Genomic DNA, 19,645 nt, shown 5'->3' on the forward strand with positions numbered 1-19,645 from the left:
CACTATTTCAAATAAAATAATGCAAGTTTAAGTATCACTACGCAAAGTCAATCTGATACACACAGGATGTGGACTCAAACCTCTCCAATAGATAGATGTTAAAACAAATATAATTGAAACATCCTAAGTTATTGAGTGTGTTTCTTACAGGATTTTGCAGGGATAGATCTTTGTCCCAGTATAATTATCACTGGTCTAGAAGAAATTACAACATGATTGCTAATGAAATTTGAAGATTACACAAAGTCTAGTTGAGTAATGAGTAATGAAGGGGACAGGTCACTAATACAGACAAGACTATAATCTGAAAAGCTGTAATTCTAAAAAGCAATTAGGAAAAATATGAAAATTACCTATTAGTGGAATGTTTCAAGAAAAAAATCTAGGCAGCACATCTGGATACGGTATAACAGAAGCATAGCTGGTTCAACTAGAATTGCTAAGATGCATTTTTTGATGAGGCACTAGTTTTGATATACAGAAAAACAGAAAACTTGAGGACACTGGGAAGAAATGAAAGACTGGAACTCTACAAAACATGCTTTTACTTTAACAGAATATAAGAGTTTGATTTAATTTTTTTAAAAAGAAAAAAAGACAACTAAGTGATATGCTCATAAACCTGTGCAAGAAAAAGCTGTGGTAAGACTACTGTTCTTCACATAACGAGAACTTGAAAGTCAATAACAAACATATGAAAGTCGGTCACATTCCAAATACGTATCAGTTACATATTTTCAATTAGTGGCGTAATTTAAAAAATGTTTGTTTTTTGTTTTGATTTTGTAAATCGCCACATAAAAAACAATCTTACACATAATCAAAAAGTTACTCACCAGATGTAGTAATAGACCTTCTACATAATGAAAAAGTTACTTACCAAACGTAGTAATACAGCTTACATTACAGAAAAGGTTAGACAAGGTTGTACATTGGCATTGTATCTCCATACCTATGAAAATTTATTCTAATCAGAATATGTTAGTAGCTAAAACTTCCTTATTAAAGAATAAAACAGTTGCGAAGTTCTGGTAGTTTAACACCAGTAGGTAGCTCAGCACCACCACACGGCTTTCTGACTCCCCCTCCTCAACATAACAGGGAGAAAAAATAAAATAAAATAAAATAAAATAAAATAAAATAAAATAAAATAAAATAAAATAAAATAAAATAAAATAAAATAAAATAAAATAAAATAAAATAAAATAAAATAAAATAAAATAAAATAAAATATAAAATAAAATAAAATAAAATAAAATAAAATAAAATAAAATAAAATATAAAATAAAATAAAATAAAATAAAATAAAATAAAATAAAATAAAATAAAATAAAATAAAATAAAATAAAATAAAATAAAATAAAATAAAGGCCATGGGTTGAAATAAAGACAAGGAGATTGCTTACCAGTTACTTTCATGGGCAAAACAGACAATATAAGGATATTCATATAATTTGTTGTCTATGGTTAACAGATCAGAGCGCTGAGAAATAAAAAGCAAAATAAAAACACTTCCCACTCGTTCACCCTCTTCTACCCACTCCTCTCGAGCACTGCCAGGGGATGGCAAATTGGAGTTACGGTCAGTAAATAATGATTGATCTCTGCCGTTTCTTCACCTTTATGCTAATCCCCTGCTGCAGTATGGCGTCCCTCCCACAGGATGCCGTCCTTCCCAAACTGAGCCTGTGGGGGCTGCCCACAGGCAGCAGCTCTTCAAGAACTGTTCCCATATGGCTCCATACCACAGGGTCCATCTGTCAATAGCAAACTGCTCCAGCATGGATCCTCCACGGTTGGCAGCTCCCCCCAGACCTACTACTCCTATGTGGGCTCCTCTCCATGAGCTGCAGCTCTGGCCTGGGGTCTGCTCCTGCAGAGGCTCTCCATGGGCGGCAGCCTCCTCCAGGCCACATCCACCTGCTTCATCAGGGGCTCCTCCACAGGCTGCAGCATGGAGATCTGCTCAGCCAGAGCATGGGCCTCTGCAAGGTCTGCAGGGAACTTCTGCTCTGTCATCTGGAGCACCTCCTGCCCTCCTTCTGCACTGATCTTGGGGTCTGCAGGTCTGTTTCTCTCACAATTTCCTCTCTCCCAGATGTTGTGCAACTGCTGTTCCACAGCAGTTTTTTTCCCCTTTCTTAGATATCTTCTCTCAAAGGCGCAAACATCATTGCCCTTTGGCTCACATTTGGCCAGCAGTGGATCCTCTTTTGGAGCTGGATGAAACTGGCTCTGAACTGACTTGGGGAAGCTTCTGGATTCTTCTCATAGAAGCCACCCCTGCAGCCCCCCTTCTACCATAAGCTTGCCATGTAAATCCAATAAAAGATGTGGATCGTTTTTGGATATCTGCAAACTCACAATGGTGGTGACAGCCAACAAAGACAGCAGATGCACTTCTGGAAAATGTTTAATTTCTTGTAATTAAAATTGCTATTTTAAAGTTATGGTTTGGAAATTACTGAACATTTATTTCTATATAACTAAATACACGTAATTGTAAGAAAGTCGAAAACATCTCATTCACCACAGTGAATTTGTCAGTAATGGTAATGAAGAAGAAGTTACTTGAAATGTTTCTTCTGATCTATGATAAAATAATTAAATCTGATTAAAATTTTCAACTTAATTATCAAGCAATAACTCTGATGAAAATAAAAGATGAATCATAAAATCTTTTAGGTTGGAAAAGACCTCTAAGATCATCTGATCAAATTTTAACCCAGCACTGCCAAGTCTACATCCACAAACACATCCGTAAAAAGATGTGCAGATGTGATGTTTAACTTCTTCCAGGTAACTCAATCACTTTCCTGGGCAGCCTGTTCCAATGCTGTACAACTTTTTCAGTGATTTTTTTTTTATTTTATTTTTTTTATCTAATATCCAGCCTAAACATTCTCTGGCACAACTTGAGGCTATTTCTTTTTGAACTATTGTTTGTTGCTTGGGAGAAGAGATGAGCCCCAACCCCACTACAACCTCCTTTGAGACAGTTGTAGAAAGTAATAAGGTGTTCTCAGAGCCTCCTTTCCTCTAGGCTAAATAACCCCAGTTCTGTCAGCGGCTCTCTACACCCTTCACCAGCTTCATTGCCTTTCTTTGGACATGCTCCATCACCTCAACGTCTTTTAGTGAGACAAAACTGAATACAATATTCTAGCTTTGGTCCCACCAGAGCTGAGTACAGGGGGACATTCACAGGGGACTTCAAGACACACATTTCTGATATAAGTTGGGATGTTGCTGGCCTCCTTGGCCACCTAAGCACCCTACTGGCTCATATTCAACCGGCTATTGACCAATAACCCCAGGTGCTTTTCTGCTGGCCATCTTTCCAGCCACTCTTCCCCCACCTTAAAATGTTGCATGGGGTTGTCCTGACCCAAGCACAAGACCGATGCTTATCGTTGCAGTACTTCATATAGTTGGCCTCAGCCCATTGGTTCAGTCTATACATATCTGTCTGTAGAGCCTTCCTACCCTCAAGGTAGGAACACTCCTGCCTGTTGGTGTCATCTGACAACTTAGTGAGCGTACTTGATCCCCTTGTCTAAATCATCGATAAAGATACTGAAGAGATCTGTTCCAAAACTGAGGCCTGGGGGACATCCTTCAGCTGGATTTAACTCCATTTACCACAACTCTTTAGGCCTAGCCACCCAGACAGTTTTTTACTCAAAGTGTATGACTGTCCAAACTGCGAGCAACTAGCTTCTCCAGAAGAAGGCTGTAGAAAACAGTATCAAAAGCTTTACTAAAATGTAGGTAGACTACATCCACAGCATTTCTCTCATCCACTAAGCAGGTTAGCTTGTCATAGAAGGAGATCAGCTTACTTAAGCAGGGCCTGCCTTTCATAAACCCATGCTGACTGCACCTGATCACCTGGTTGTCCTGAATGTGCCATATGATGGCATTCAAGATGATCTGCTCCATAAACACTTCCTACTTTCCTTAAAGTGGTGTCATTATATTAAGTAGCAAATGAAAGCAATAAATTTTGTATGGCTAATAGCCAGACTATGTTGTTTGAATCAAACAAGTTTTGTCCTCTCACATGGTGCTGAACTAAACTGTTTTGTCAATTATCCAAACATTTAGTCAATAATAAGGAAACTGAAATTACTCATCAACTGACATAATTCTAAAAGGATAATTTACTTAAAATTTTGATGAGAGTAAATACCCATTACCAACTTAACAAATGGAGTTCATTCATGACACAGTAATTGTTAAGTAACTGTAACATATATTACAGACTGTTCATTACCGTTGCAATTAGTATAGCACGTTCTTTCAATTTTCCTGTATTTCTGGAAATGTAGATATAGTTGCTTACCAAGATGGTAGTAACAATTAAGGAGCGATTGGACAGGGAATCCGTGATGTTTGCTGGTTTTCCTTTCTGATTCTCTGTCATGTTAAGGCCACTCAGTGGATCCCAAGTTCCAACCTATAAAACAGTGTATTACTAAGTAAATTGTGCATTAATTACATTTCAACGTCTAGAAAATAATGCTTTAAGGAAAAACAGATTGCTGCAGAAAAAAAAAAAAGATTGGTAGCACTTATTATTCACCCCTGCTCCGTTATCTTTTGTCGTTACATTGAAAGTCTACTTTTTAAATATATGATTATTATATATTATATATATATTATATATTATTAATCATATTAATATATGATTAATATACTTCAGACTGTTTCGTGAAGTGTGACATAAGGGGAAAAACAATGACCGTAATGTCTACAGCCACGCTGAATACTTAATTTTCCTTTTAACTTTCATACTTCAAGATAAACCACATTTGAAGATAACTCAGTAGTTGGGTGGAAATTCATTTGCAGAACATAGAGCATCCTCTCTACAGAAAGAACCAATCCTTTTTTCTCATCAGAGAGAACAGAGGGGCAAAAGATGTTTTCGTACAAATGTAACAGGGAAGGCTGAAAGTGAAATAACTGATTTCCAGATAAATGTTCAGTATATTTATCTTTTGTCAGTTTGTACCTTGAATTTCTTACTCCAGTGAAGTCAATAGGATTTTTATGTAAGCCAGTGTTATGATTTAAGGTTCAGGTCAAGGACAATCTCATGTACTAAGCAGTAAGTAATGGGTCTTATGCTTATATCATTCATCTACAATTTCATCACAATAAAATGAAAGCAGGCAAGCAATAAATACATCTGGTTTTAGACATCAGATTTTTTGTATTACTACACTGTCTAGAAAATAAAAACTTTTTTGTTTTTAGAAAATATTTTAAATATTACTCCAAATACTCAGCAACATCTACAATATGAGGTAGAAATTCTTTAAAATTGAATACAGACAGTAATTCAATAGTTCTGTGAAGTACCAGGTTTTATTGTGAAAATATGTATATACATATGAGTATATATGCATACATATAAACACATACAGAGGAATATTTGTCAAATCTTTCAAACTGATTTCCTGAGAAACTGCTTTTAAGCAATTCATTACAGCACGGCTGTCAACTAAGTTTAAGACAATTCAGTGTGGCTTGAATAAAAAGAGTTTAATCTTTAAAACTGAGCATACAGTGGAGTATGAATCAGCAGAAGCTGTAAGACAGAAAAGGCAAGTCTGATCTCTTTTTCTACTATGTCCTGTTCCTCAGGAACATTTTGTCTTTCTTCTTTGCATATAACACTCAGTTACAAGGCAAGGCCCACTCCTTTGAATGGATGTGATACTTAAATTTTGGCTATTCAGTACCTCTTATAGTAAAGAAAGAACTGTAAAGGGAAGAAAGGGGAATACGTGTCTCAAATACAATTGGAAAATAACATCGAACACATCATCTCAAAGCACTGAAATCAAAGCTTACTATTAAAAAAAATTCTTCATTTACTATTTTATTTCATTTTGTGACTTGAAAGGTTTTTAGGAACCCAAAATAATCAGCCCTGCAGTATGGCCACAATTAAGAAATTGTGAAAGGATTGAGAACTTTTTGTTGCAATATTCTGTTAATTACAGCAATAAAAGTGTTCCTTCTACGTTGAAGAAAGAGCAAACTAGGAAAATAGACTAATAAAGAGTAACAAAGACCAGAGCTTGAGTTTGTCCCTGCTGTTTTATTCACATAATTGAACCTAGACTAATCTCCCCTGTAAGATTCAGTTTCAGTAACACGAGTAGCACAAAAAAAATTCAACGGGAATGTCATCACCTTATTTGATCATTTTCAAACCCCGAATTCATTAAATCATTTATTTTATTCTGCTGTTCATAATTCAGATATATCTGGGCAAAAGCCAATACATTATTAATTAAAATACCTCTTCCCCTACTTTTTAATACAGTTATAGCCACAAGCAAATGAATACTTATCAACTATTAGATTTTGGGTTTTACCTAACTACATCCATCTAGGCTAATAAGATCTATTAACTGCACAATTTTAAAAAGGAACTTGTGTCTTGATAAACTATTAACTTAATTTAGAAAAATAATGTAGGAGTACTTACATTGCGCAAAGTCATATCTTTTTTGTAAATCAATCTAAGAAATGGAACAAAAGTAGGATGTTCCACATAGTACATATTTTGCATATTATTAATGAACTCAAACACTTATGCCAGGCATTCTGATGTACTATGTGGAACAGTATCACATATACATCTCTTCAAAACTGCTCCTTCTAGAGAAAACAGTGCATATCCTGGGTAAGGATCAAGGGACGAACGAATAAAGGGGATGTCGTTGTGGGAGTCTATTACAGACTGTCTGGCCAGGACGATAGCGCCGATAAATTATTCTTTACAGAACTAAGAGAGGCCTCGAGATTAACTCCCCTTGTCCTTATGGGGGACTTCAACTTGCCAGACGTTAACTGGGAGTGCCACACGGCTGACACGAGCAAGTCCAGGAGGTTCATGAAGCACCTAGATGATAACTTCTTGGTGCAGGTGCTAACGGAGCCAACAAGGAAAGGTGCCCTCCTAGACCTGTTGCTAGAAAACAGAGAGGATCTGGTGGGAGATGTGGTGATTGGTGGCCGCCTCAGTCATAGCGACCATGAAGTGGTTGAGTTCAAAATTTACGGTGACAGAAGGAAAAGTGCCACCAAAACCTCATCCCTAGATATGGGGAAGGCGGACTTCAGGCTGCTCAGGGAACTAGTCAGCAAGGTCCCCTGGGAAACTGCTCTTGAAGGCCTCGATGTCCACCAGTGCTGGTCATTCTTTAAGCGATGCCTCCTAGAAGCACAAGAACAGGCAGTTCCTAAATATCGCAAGTCAGGTAGGCGCGGCAGGAGGCCGGTGTGGCTGACCAGGAACATTCTGATGGAGATTAGGCGGAAACAGAGAGTGTTTCGCTACTGGAAGGAGGGCCAGGTGACATGGAAAGAATACAGGGATTCTGTTCGTGTTTGTAGGAAGAAAATTCGTGTGGCTAAAGCACACCTAGAGTTGAAGCTGGCTGTGTCTGTGAGAGAAAATAAAAAGGGTTTTTTTAGATATGTGAATGGAAAAAGGAGAACTAAAGAATACATAGGGCCGCTCCTTGATAGGGAAGGCCTCCTCACAGACAATGACATAGGCAAAGCAGAGACGCTTAACGCCTTCTTTGCCTCTGTCTTCAATGCCGATGATGGGCTTTGGGACCCAGGGTGCCCTGAGCTGGAGGACCAGGACGGTGGGGATAACAAACTCCCAACCGACCCTGAACGTGTGCGGGATTTGCTACTCCACCTGGATCCCTACAGGTCCATGGGTCCGGATGGGATTCATCCCCGGGTGCTGAAAGAGCTGGCGGACGTCATCGCGGAACCTCTCTCAATTATTTTTCAATGATCCTGGGAGTCTGGAGAGGTCCCGGTAGACTGGAAGCTGGCAAATGTTGTGCCGATTTTCAAGAAGGGTCAGAAAGAAGACCCTAGCAATTACAGGCCTGTCAGTCTCACGTCAGTGCCTGGTAAAATCATGGAGAAGATGGTTCTCGAACTTATTGAGGCGCACCTGGGGGACAAAGCAGTCATTGGTCCCAGCCAGCATGGGTTTGTGAAGGGTAGGTCCTGCCTAACTAACCTGATTTCCTTTTATGATAAGATCACCCGTATGGTGGACCAAGGGAAACCAGCTGATGTGATTTTTTTGGACTTCAGCAAGGCTTTTGACACGGTTTCCCATAGGATCCTACTGGACAAAATGTCCAGCATACAGCTAAATAAAAACATCATACGATGGGTGAGCAATTGGCTAACGGTAAGGGCCCAAAGGATTATGGTGAATGGGGCTGCGTCAGGCTGGCGGGCGGTCACCAGTGGGGTCCCTCAAGGCTCCATTTTAGGGCCGGTACTTTTCAATATTTTTATAAACGATCTGGATGTAGGAATAGAAGGTATTTTGAGCAAGTTTGCTGATGACACCAAACTTGGAGGAGTTGTGGACTCTGTTGAGGGTGGAAAGGCCTTGCAGAGGGATCTGGATAGGTTGGAGAGCTGGGCGATCACCAACCGCATGAAGTTCAATAAGAGCAAGTGCTGGGTCCTGCACCTGGGACGGGGAAACCCTGGCTGCACGTACAGACTGGGCGATGAGACACTGGAGAGCAGCCTAGAAGAGAGGGATCTGGGGGTCATGGTAGACAGCAAGTTGAATACGAGCCAGCAGTGTGCCCTGGCAGCCAGGAGGGCCAACCGTGTCCTGGGGTGCATCAAGCATGGCATCGCTAGTAGGTCGAGGGAGGTGATTGTCCCGCTCTACTCTGCGCTGGTGCGGCCTCACCTCGAGTACTGTGTGCAGTTCTGGGCACCACAGTATAAAAAGGACATGAAACTGTTGGAGAGTGTCCAGAGGAGGGCTACGAAGATGGTGAAAGGCCTGGAGGGGAAGACGTACGAGGAACGGCTGAGGGCACTGGGCCTGTTCAGCCTGGAGAAGAGGAGGCTGAGGGGAGACCTCATTGCAGTCTACAACTTCCTCGTAAGGGGGTGTCGAGAGGCAGGAGACCTTTTCTCCATTAACATCAGCGACAGGACCCGCGGGAACGGGGTTAAGCTGAGGCAGGGGAAGTTTAGGCTTGACATCAGGAGGGGGTTCTTCACAGAGAGAGTGGTTGCACACTGGAACAGGCTCCCCAGGGAAGTGGTCACTGCACCGAGCCTGACTGAATTTAAGAAGAGATTGGACTGTGCACTTAGTCACATGGTCTGAACTTTTCGGTAGACCTGTGCGGTGTCAAGAGTTGGACTTGATGATCCTTAAGGGTCCCTTCCAACTCAGGATATTCTATGATTCTATGATAAACAATGCATTAAATTCATTTTTTTTTTCCCATTCTTAAACACAGTGCTTTAATTCTAAAATAGCCTTTGAACAGAACAGAATTGCTAACCGGTTTTCACTAGAAAATTAGGAGTACTTAAAATGCCAAAAATGTTGAAAAAGCAAATCAAGGTACTACATATAACTTCAATTCAAACAACTTGCAATTTACTTCTACTGCATCACATCTATTTCCAACAAACTTTTAAGTTCTTCTTAAAACTGAAACAACCTGATACACTAATGTACACAGTAGAGAGGATGTTCACATAGAAAATACAGTCACAGGGCAACTGTCTGATTGTCCCCTTGTAAGTTTGACATGGCATTGAAACAGAAACTTTTCAAAGGTTATCAAAGAAGTAATAATGAGAAACCTGAATTCCCAGCCTTTGATCCCCAGTTCTTCCATTTAAGTGCCCTAAATAACTAAATTATAAAATAAGCTTGTATACAAATAAAAAGTTCACGTGTAACTGTTCAGCTAGTTAACAGTTCTAAAAGAAGTGGTAGCTTCCTTTTATCCCAACAATTTTCAGAGGTACAGCAATTTATCTCCTCTAGCATGTCTAAAGCACATAGAATCATAGAAATGTTAAGGTTGGAAAAGACCTCCAAGATCATCCGGTCCAAACATCCCTCTACCACCGATGTCACCCACTAAACAAAACACTAAGTCTTTAAAACTTCCTTAAACACCTCTTTCCACTTTAAAATAAAAATGCAATTTTCTATTTAGTAAAAATCTGCTTCAAGTCATGCTGAACATAATTCAGCAAATTATTTATGAAAAAAAAATTATTTCAATTGAGGGAAAAAGTTTGTAGTTTCTGTAGTAAAATTCAAACTTTCTTCAAATCCACTACCCTTACCAAGATCAATCCAATATAACTCACCATCACCCCAAAAAAGAAGCATTGTACATTCCTGCAATTTAAATTTGCTCAACTTATAGTAAACTAATTTGGAGTATGTATAAGTCTGATGAGATGTTATACGCAAACATTTAATACATTAAAGTAGCTTTCTTACTTCAGCATGTTTGAAAAAATAAATTTATGAATAAGCAGGCTTTCTTTGTCATTACTTTACTTCAAAACTCCCCTAAGAGAAGGAACTTTTATTTCTGAATCTGAGTCAACAAAAACTGTACCTACTACTCACAGTGAAGTGCCATAAGCATTGTAATTGGAAGGATCATTGCAGTGGTACCAATTGTCCATCTAGGGAGCCACCATCACAGAGTTATTCAACCCCCAAATAATTGAGAAATGTGTCTTTCATTTCAAAAATGTCTTTCCCATTTGGGTATTGCCTCAATTATTCTGCTTTCTTAAAGTAAAATAAACAATTAAAAATAAAAAGCTACTTTCTCGCTGAGAAACGTCATGTTAATACATTTCTGGTTTCCATAAATCTGGTATTTCACTTGCTTCTTATAGCTTTCACAAAAGCTCCTGTTTATGTCACTTGCTGGTTATGTGTTGTTTTTTTGTTGTTGGTTTTTTTGTTTGTTTGTTTGTTTTCTTTTTTCCCCATACCATTAATAAAGATATTAAATGAAACAAGATTTTACACTGCTATCCTGGACAATGGATTACAACGCATTTTGTCATCTATCTTTGTTCTATGTATCAGAGCCTAAGCAAGATTTCAATCCAGTTGTTAACCTCTCTATTCAATAAATGTGATTCTTTTTCAGTGACAAATTTTCATATTAAATGTATTAAATTCAGGTATGTGTTATCGCCTTGAAGCATAAGATAATTTGCCTCATGATGTGACTTCAATGCAAACACCGATTGATTATACTTTGAGTGATAATTTGCTTATTACACCAGATTGCCACAGTTTGGGATTTTTGCTGTACTGATTCATAAATAGTTGCAGTCTGGCCAGATTGACTGTCAGTAATTTTATTTTATTTATTTTTACCCTACATCAGCAGCACTTGAATCATCAATTAATTTTGTAATTTTCATTTTCCAGGAAACTACCATTTTTGTCAGGATTTCTTATTTGGAAAAAGCATACTTTTTTTTTTTGATCATAGAATCATAGAATCATAGAATATCCTGAGTTGGAAGGGACCCTTAAGGATCATCAAGTCCAACTCTTGACACCGCACAGGTCTACCGAAAAGTTCAGACCATGTGACTAAGCGCACAGTCCAATCTCTTCTTAAATTCAGTCAGGCTCGGTGCAGTGACCACTTCCCTGGGGAGCCTGTTCCAGTGTGCAACCACTCTCTCTGTGAAGAACTTCCTCCTGATGTCAAGCCTAAACTTCCCCTGCCTCAGCTTAACCCCGTTCCCGCGGGTCCTGTCGCTGATGTTAATGGAGAAAAGGTCTCCTGCCTCTCGACACCCCCTTACGAGGAAGTTGTAGACTGCAATGAGGTCTCCCCTCAGCCTCCTCTTCTCCAGGCTGAACAGGCCCTGATTGATGCCTCATTATCACCCCTCATTCAAGAGTTTCAGGAACAGGTAATTCATGCAATCTCAGTTCACAGAAGGCTTTTTTTTTTTTTAATGTGATGAGCAATTTCTGTCATCAATGAGCAATGGTTACACGTAAGATACACGATTCAGGTAATTTCTTATTAACTATACAATTTATTTGGTACATTAAAAAACTCTAAAAGAAAACAAAACTTCTACAAATATTTCATAATAATTCTCTTCCCTCCTCTCCAGAATTTTGGTTTTGTTTTCAAGAAATCATTTTTTGTCACGAAAAAAAAAAAAAAAGATTGAAGTTGGAATTGCTGGGTTGGGCTGTTGTCCGTCACATAAGAAATAATTCTACCATTTTTGAGAAAAGGTTAGTTGAAATAATAGCTATTTCCAATATGGAAACATGACAAAAATATGGCAGATATAATTCTCATCTCTCCATCTTCCTCCATCCAATTAAATAAACAAAATTGTTTAAGAATTCTAACCACATAGAGATGCTTGACAAGATGCTGGTTTGGGAAGAACATAAGGAACATAGGTAAGCTTCCTGAAGAAATGAGAAAACATGAAGAAAGGGAATGGAAAGAAGAAAGAGATAGAGAGGGACATGTGAAGAGATATTGGAAAGGGAATGGGAAAGGTGGAAAGAACAACAGAGAGGGAAAAAGGTAGAGAGAAAAGGGTGAAGGAGGAAGAAGTATTGTTTTTATGTGGAAAGGGTTTGGTAGCAGGGGGGATACAGGGGTGGCCTCTATAACCAGAGCCCAGCAGTTGCCCCATGACAGATCAGAGCCAGCTCCAACCAGCTCTGCCAAAGCTGAGCCAAAGGGCAATGATGTTTGCGCCTTTGAGAGAAGATATCTAAGAAAGGGGAAAAAAACTGCTGTGGAACAGCAGTTGCACAACATCTGGGAGAGAGGAAATTGTGAGAGAAACAGACCTGCAGACCCCAAGATCAGTGCAGAAGGAGGGCAGGAGGTGCTCCAGATGACAGAGCAGAAGTTCCCTGCAGACCTTGCAGAGGCCCATGCTCTGGCTGAGCAGATCTCCATGCTGCAGCCTGTGGAGGAGCCCCTGATGAAGCAGGTGGATGTGGCCTGGAGGAGGCTGCCGCCCATGGAGAGCCCCCGCAGGAGTAGGTCCCAGGCTAGAGCTGTAGCCCGTGGAGAGGAGCCCACATAGGAGTAGTAGGTCTGGGGGGAGCTGCCACCTGTGAGGGACCCCTGCTGGAGCTTCTGTGGTACGTAGCCATGTGGGAACAGTTCTTGAAGAGCTGCCGCCTGTAGGCAGCCCCCGCAGGCTCAGTTTGGGAAGGACAATATTCCATGGGAGGGACCCCATGTGGAGCAGGGGCAGAGATGGACTGAGAAGGAGTGGCAGAGATGAAGCATTAGGGACTGACTACAGCTCCCGTTCCCTGTTCCCCTGCACTGCTCAGAGCAAGGAGGTGGTAGAAGAGGGTGGATGGGGTGAAAGTGTTTTTAGTTTGCTTTTAGTTGCTGACTGTTTTGGTCTGCTAGCAATATGTAATAAATTTCATTAATCTCCCTATGCTGAGTCTGTTTTGCCCATGATGATAACTGGATTATCTCCCTGTCCTTATTTCAGCCGTTAAGCCCTTTTCATTTTTATTTTCTCCCCCTTTCTCTTTGAGTGAGAGAGTGGCTGTGGAGGAGTTCAGCTGCACAGCTGGGTTTAGCCACCACAGCAGGGAGAGAAGGATTTGGTAGAAGAGTGCAGGAAAAAAATGTGTATGATGGAGAGATGGAGCACAATGTGAAGGAAGGGAAGGGAGAGAGAGAGAGAGAGAGAGAAGTGAATGAGATTCGGAAAGGGAAGGGACAGGGAGGAAAGGAAAGACAGAACTCTCAAATCAAAGAACTGGCTAAAATATATTCTCTCTATTGGGAAGCATAATAGTGTTTGCGTTTTTTCAGAGTAAGAGACTTTTTTTCAAAGACATTTTTAGTTCAGGTTGATTTCTCTTTCTTAGTAAAATAACCTATAAGAACCAAATACTAAGCAAATCAGGCTATAACTTAAGCATATAGCTTAATTTTCCTTAATGGAATCATCATAGAATGGCTTAGGTCCAAAAGGACTTTAAAGATCTAGCTCTGACCCCCCTGCCATGAGCAGGGATGCTACCCATTAGATCAGGTTGCCCAGGCTCTCATCCAACACCTCCAGGGACAGGGCATCCGCTGCTTCTCTGGGCTACCAGTCCATTTTTCTGAGCCACCATCCTTTTTCTAATCTATCACTACACCCTACAGTAACTGCTCTGCTTTTGCTTATATGTATCTTCGAACGTATAGCATTCCTCATTGTTCTTTGCCAACACTTTTCCAACTCCTAAACTTTTCTAATTATAAGTAATTCTTACTGTTCTTTCCAAAGCTTGTCAGAATATTTTGTTGAAGTAATATTATCACATCCCTTTAAAGTCAAAATGCACCACAAAGGCAGTGATAACGCTCCTTTTCTCTGAGCATTCATATACGCAGCTCAAGCACACATTGGTTGTTTTAAAACATCCATATCCTTTTACTACGGTTTCTGTTATGGTCTCTCACATATTTTTCATTATTACTACTTCCCAAGTCTGTGTTTTAGATTACTGTATTTTCTGTTGAATTTTATTTTCTTCACATATTTCTAATCTCTGTAGACTTTTTTTTACTTCTGTATTTTCAGCGGGTTATGTATCTTCTAATATATTGTCAACTAAGAATTAAATTAACATGCTTTTGTGTTTCTACATTTACATTGATATGGAAGGTAAAACAGACAAGGCAGATCCAGATGGAAGATACTATTCCTTTAGCCCACTACACATCCATTATGCAGCATCTTACACCAACATTCTCCTGGGAAATTTCCAGTTCACATACTTATTAACAAAAAATTGTTAATGAAGTCAGCTTTTTTTTTTTTTAGTAAAGTTGTGAAGTAGTATTAGATATGTCACTCAAATGCAAATATATTATACTGTCTCAATTCCTTCAATTGTTTTGCATTTCTGCCAGAAATTAAGTACACTGTGAAGATTTTTTTTTCCCAAAAACCCATGCTGCTTGATGGTTCTCAAATGCTGCCTGACATCCATATAGTCATCCTATATTTCAGAAACTTCCTTTTCTCATTTTCAACAGCTTATCACTTCCTTATATGCAGACTCTTCAGCTACTACTGACTTACTCAGCTATTCCCATGTCATAAATTCTTCCATTTATGTTTTCAGTAAGGAAGACAGGTTATGTTGTTCCTATTCTCATAAACAAAACAAATTTGCTTTGCAAGTTTAATCACAATAATACACTGTCTTTTCTTAACTTTGCATAACACCCTTCATGGAATATATCATACATAAGACATTTTAATATCCAAGCATTGCTTCATGTTTTAAAATATAGTTTAATTCTATAATCACAGGTTTTCCACTGGACCTTTTTGAAAGCAATATTACCTATCTAATTGTTCCAAAGCAAGCTCACACCTTATGAATTTCTTTGAAATCTTCTTAATAAGAAAACATTAATATCCCAAAACAAATATTGGGAAAGAAAAAAAAAGTAAAAAGGAAATAGAACTCTGCAGCATGGTGGTTTCCCTTAGTTTCTCATTTTATTTGTCAGTACAATATTGCCTTAGGGCAATAGAGGATAAAACTTTATCTGAAGATGAAGGAAAGCATGATGTTTACAGAAGACAGAAAACCTCACCTAAATACCAACCATACAGTAAATAAAATGTAAAAGCATTGCCCTGCAGATGGAAACCTTTGTCTGCTGATCATAGCAATGCACTAAATGGCTGACACCGCAGCCTCCTGTATTTCCTCTCTATACCAGGTTGGCCGGTGATGAAGGGAAACATGATCTTTCTTCATATCACTGTGGTAGGCCAAATAGATGTGGGTGTTCCCAAGGCCATTAGTTCAAATCTCAACAATATTAGGATTCAAAAAAACCACTTTTCAATCTTTCAGCCTCTCCCCCTATCTCTGTACAAGAAAAAAATCATGTCAGAAGATAGACAAACCTGTCAGGCTGCTTATTCTTAATTTTTAATGCCCCTTACAAATAGAAAACTTGTACTCCCAGAATAGAAGTTTTCTTAAAATACAGAGAAAATCCAAAATTATTTTATTTCTTTCTTTTTCAGGCAACTTTTCCCAAATTAGTAAGATACACAGAAAATACAAATACTTATACCTACATGTTTAAACACAGGTGATGGGATTGGAACTGTATCTAAAAGCTAAACTCAATATAGATCAAACTATATTAATGCATGTTTCAAGGTCCAACTGTCTACTCCTCACCAGGTTCTCTCAAAACTATGGATGTGGCTAGAAGTATGCAGTTAAGAGGTTACTGTCAAACCCCAGATTAGCAGCTTTTACTAGAAGATTTGAAGCCAGGTATCAGGCAGGGAACAGACATGCTACATGTAATACATTAAATATTTCTGAAAGTCTGTACATTTTAATACCTTTACACGGAGTCTCAATTTAAAAGTTGATGTTAAATTCCTGATTTATTTTTTAAATTTGTATTATTTGTACGATGTAAAATGGCAGCATGAAAATTTACTTGCAACATTAGCAGTCATTTTTCAAGTCTTGTTTCCTGAAATTACGTTTAAGAAGTAGATATGTAGAAAATGTATGCTTTTCAAGATATTCTAAGGATTCCTCTAATATTTTTCTCTCAGGTCTGTCTCATATTTCAAGGCAGATCTTCTGAATCCAAAAATGTTATGGTTGTGAGCATTCAAATTTGAGCACCTAGGTATTTAGTGCAGCACTTCCACTTGACACTGAGGTGAAATGTGCTTGGCAGGTCCCCATGACTCTCTGAAATCTGACTGAATTGAACAGTGTTTATCCATTTGGTATGGCATTGTCTGAAGAAAGTCACGCTAGCATTTGGAAAGAGCATCCTTTGGAATCAACACCTAAATGTAGCTCTATTTTCATAAGCATCCAGAAACAATGAGCCATGGTAAAAGGAAGTATAGAACTGGAGTCTCCCACATTTTTGAAGAGAATACTACTTATTTGGGGGAATTTGCTATGTAATGACACAATTGTCTGGCAGGCGTGCACAAATACTAAGAGGAAAATTTGACTGTTTTTAATTTTAATGGTACCGAAACACCGATAACAAAATCACCATGGGGAAAAACATATTGCACAAAAAGTATTTAAGTTGTCAGAACTAATGTTTCAGCTTTACTGCCTTCTTCTAAGAAAAAAAAAAAAAACACAACCCTATACACAAGGTTTTGTGTCAGAACTATTTTTGAAAAGAAATTTCAAAACCAAATATATTTATTCCCATATAAAATTTCATTTTGTTGTAGATTGTATATAAATGTTTGCTTTTTTTTATCCAGAGGAGAAAAGAAAATAAGTTCCTTTTGTGAGATTGGGGTGGAGGGAGCAGGGGAGGGTAAGTTTTTGTTTAACATCACTTTAGAAATAAACATCTTACACACCTTTTCAAGACCTTCTTCCTTGAGGCTAATAACATCTAAATCAAAATCTGTCCTTAAGCCATTAGATTTGTTGAAAGTTATCCTGCCTGTGAGGCCTTCCCAGTGAGCCTAGAGAAAAAGAAAAAAAATTATAAATATTTCCTATATTTCCCCAGAAAGAACAATGTTATCAAATTCTGTCAGAATGGGAATATTACTTACCTAAATGTTTTACATTGTGGCTGATTTAAATATATATATTTCATATTTACTTCTTGCTAATTAAATTAACCTTTCTTTAATCTTCATAGACTTTTTTTTTAATCAGTTTTCCATGTTAACCAATAAATTCATTTCTACACTATTCATGCATGCATTTCCAGTTCCGTTTCCCTGCCACCAAGCCCTGATCTCTTCTATTAACTCTGGATTTCATTCTTCTGCAAGATGCTGAGAGTCCCCACGCTAAGACACCGAAAATTGAGGTCCGTGAGCCAGTCTTCCAGAGTTTATTCCTTACTTACTAATTTAATTAAGTGGAATATCCTATTAAAATAATAATAATAAATAAACTTACAGTCAGCACGGTTCTTAAACTATACTGAACTAGAGGAAGAAGTATGGAAGACAAAGTTATCATCTTAAAATCAATTAGTATTAAAAACAGGATTATATTCCATTGCAAACATTTAGCTTTACCATGGTATTTTGCATATTTAGAATGAGAAACTAGTAATTTACAGTACAAGAATACTCTATTTGAATATTCTATAATCTTTAGCACCTTAAATCTCCTAAACTTTATCTAACCATATCTCAGAAGTATACTCGGTGAACAATGCCACATATATTTATCATGGCAAAAGAAGTGAAAATTAGAACTTCATTCTTGGCCTCTTTAAACGTATACTAGCATTTAGTTGCTGAATTTTCATAGTTAGTCTATGGTTTAGAGTCTTGGCGGGTTGTTTTCTAATACTACAAATGTTCCAAAAATGCTCACAAGTATCCACAATTAAAGGTTTTATTTAGAATGCAGTTATTTCACCCTTTTATAATTCTAGTTGGAACAAAGTATATCATACACAGAGCTGGAAAACTTGTTTGATAGATAAGACAACATTTTTATTTGCAATTTCTTTAAACATAATAAGCTAATAGTCTCACTCACCTGCAAAAAAAAAATAAAAAAGCAGAATTCAAGTAGAATTTGAATAAAATGAAATGGGAGTTGGGAGGAAGGAAAGTAAGGAAGGAGGATATATTTTGTTAGTGACTTACCTCCTTAATGAGACTCATAAAGCGGGTCCCAAAGCGCCATGGTTTGTGGCGATTGCACTGTAGTGAACTGACAGTCATCTGTGGGAACTGCTGGACAGCCACTGATACCACATGAACTGCATCATACATTAGAGCTGCATCCGTCTAAAATTAGAATGAAATCAGCATTATGAGCACAAAATCAAAACAAGTGACAATCCAGCAGTGAGGGAACGAAACAAAAATTTAGCACTGCTCATTACACTACAGGGAGAAAACAATCTGATTGTGCAGCGCTGTGACAGCCTGATTGCCAAGTCTCATAGAAGCATCAGGACCTGTAGTCTCAGTTCTTCTCTTTTTAAAGCTGAAATAAGGGCCCAAATATCAATTTTATAGGATCACAGCAGGACACCAGTACCTCTGATGACTCACACCACCTTAAAGAAAGCAGTGTTTTAGGAGGCTGCACTGTATGCATGCAGGTTTGACTCAAGTCAGTTATTTCCATCAGTGAGAAGAAAGAATAGATTAGCAAAGTAGCAAGACCTTGGCAATGAAGGAAAGGCTAAGGAAATAATGGTTTTCCATTTGGAATTACAGACTAGAAACAATCCCAAAAGTATTTTACAAATTCATTTATAAGTTTTTATAGGTATCAGTTTTAATCCCTAAGACAGACCTACATGTAATCAGTATCTTCTACAAAGCAGTGGCAAATTAGAATTCCATTAAACTCCACATTCATTTTAATTGTTTTCATGTCCCATTCTAAATAAATGGGCTGTTTAGTCATGGTATATGCTAACTACTGTTGTATTAGCAAAGGACGGAAGCAGCCTCCCAGTACATACTGTACAAAAGAAACTGAAATTTTTCCTCTTCTCTTTGATAAACAGAGACAAAACTTGGAATTAAAAGCAAGAGAGGACCTTAGATTCTGCTTGTAGAAATAAATACTATGCCATCTGCTCAGTATACCTTAGAGGAAAGGGACCTCTTTCCCCTTCTCATTCATATAATTAGCGAGCTGTGAAATTAGTTCTTTAATGGACAGGAAACCTGGAGATTATTGCACTTGTCACAATACAATACAATGCAATACAAAATAAGCTTATATAGTGCCTTTCATGCA

The 19,645-nt window shown here is 38.2% G+C and overlaps 1 protein-coding gene across 9 annotated transcripts in view; it reads right to left on the reverse strand.

The window, feature by feature from the left end:
• Nucleotides 1-19,645, reverse strand: part of GRIK2 (glutamate ionotropic receptor kainate type subunit 2) — a 404,092-nt gene that overhangs the window by 170,358 nt on the left and 214,089 nt on the right. For 7 of the 9 annotated variants that reach the window (XM_027454785.3, XM_072036154.1, XM_072036155.1 and 4 more), the window contains 3 exons: nucleotides 18,532-18,675; nucleotides 17,272-17,379; nucleotides 4,346-4,459 (listed from right to left, as the gene is read on the reverse strand). In XM_027454785.3, coding sequence (XP_027310586.1) covers nucleotides 4,346-4,459; nucleotides 17,272-17,379; nucleotides 18,532-18,675 — 366 coding nt within the window. Of the gene's footprint in view, nucleotides 1-880; nucleotides 953-4,345; nucleotides 4,460-15,373; nucleotides 15,773-17,271; nucleotides 17,380-18,531; nucleotides 18,676-19,645 lie in introns of those variants that run through there. The other 2 variants (XM_027454790.3, XM_072036158.1) reach the window with 2 other exon arrangements.

Source organism: Anas platyrhynchos, chromosome 3 (assembly GCF_047663525.1).
Source record: "Anas platyrhynchos isolate ZD024472 breed Pekin duck chromosome 3, IASCAAS_PekinDuck_T2T, whole genome shotgun sequence".
Lineage (NCBI taxonomy): Eukaryota > Metazoa > Chordata > Aves > Anseriformes > Anatidae > Anas > Anas platyrhynchos.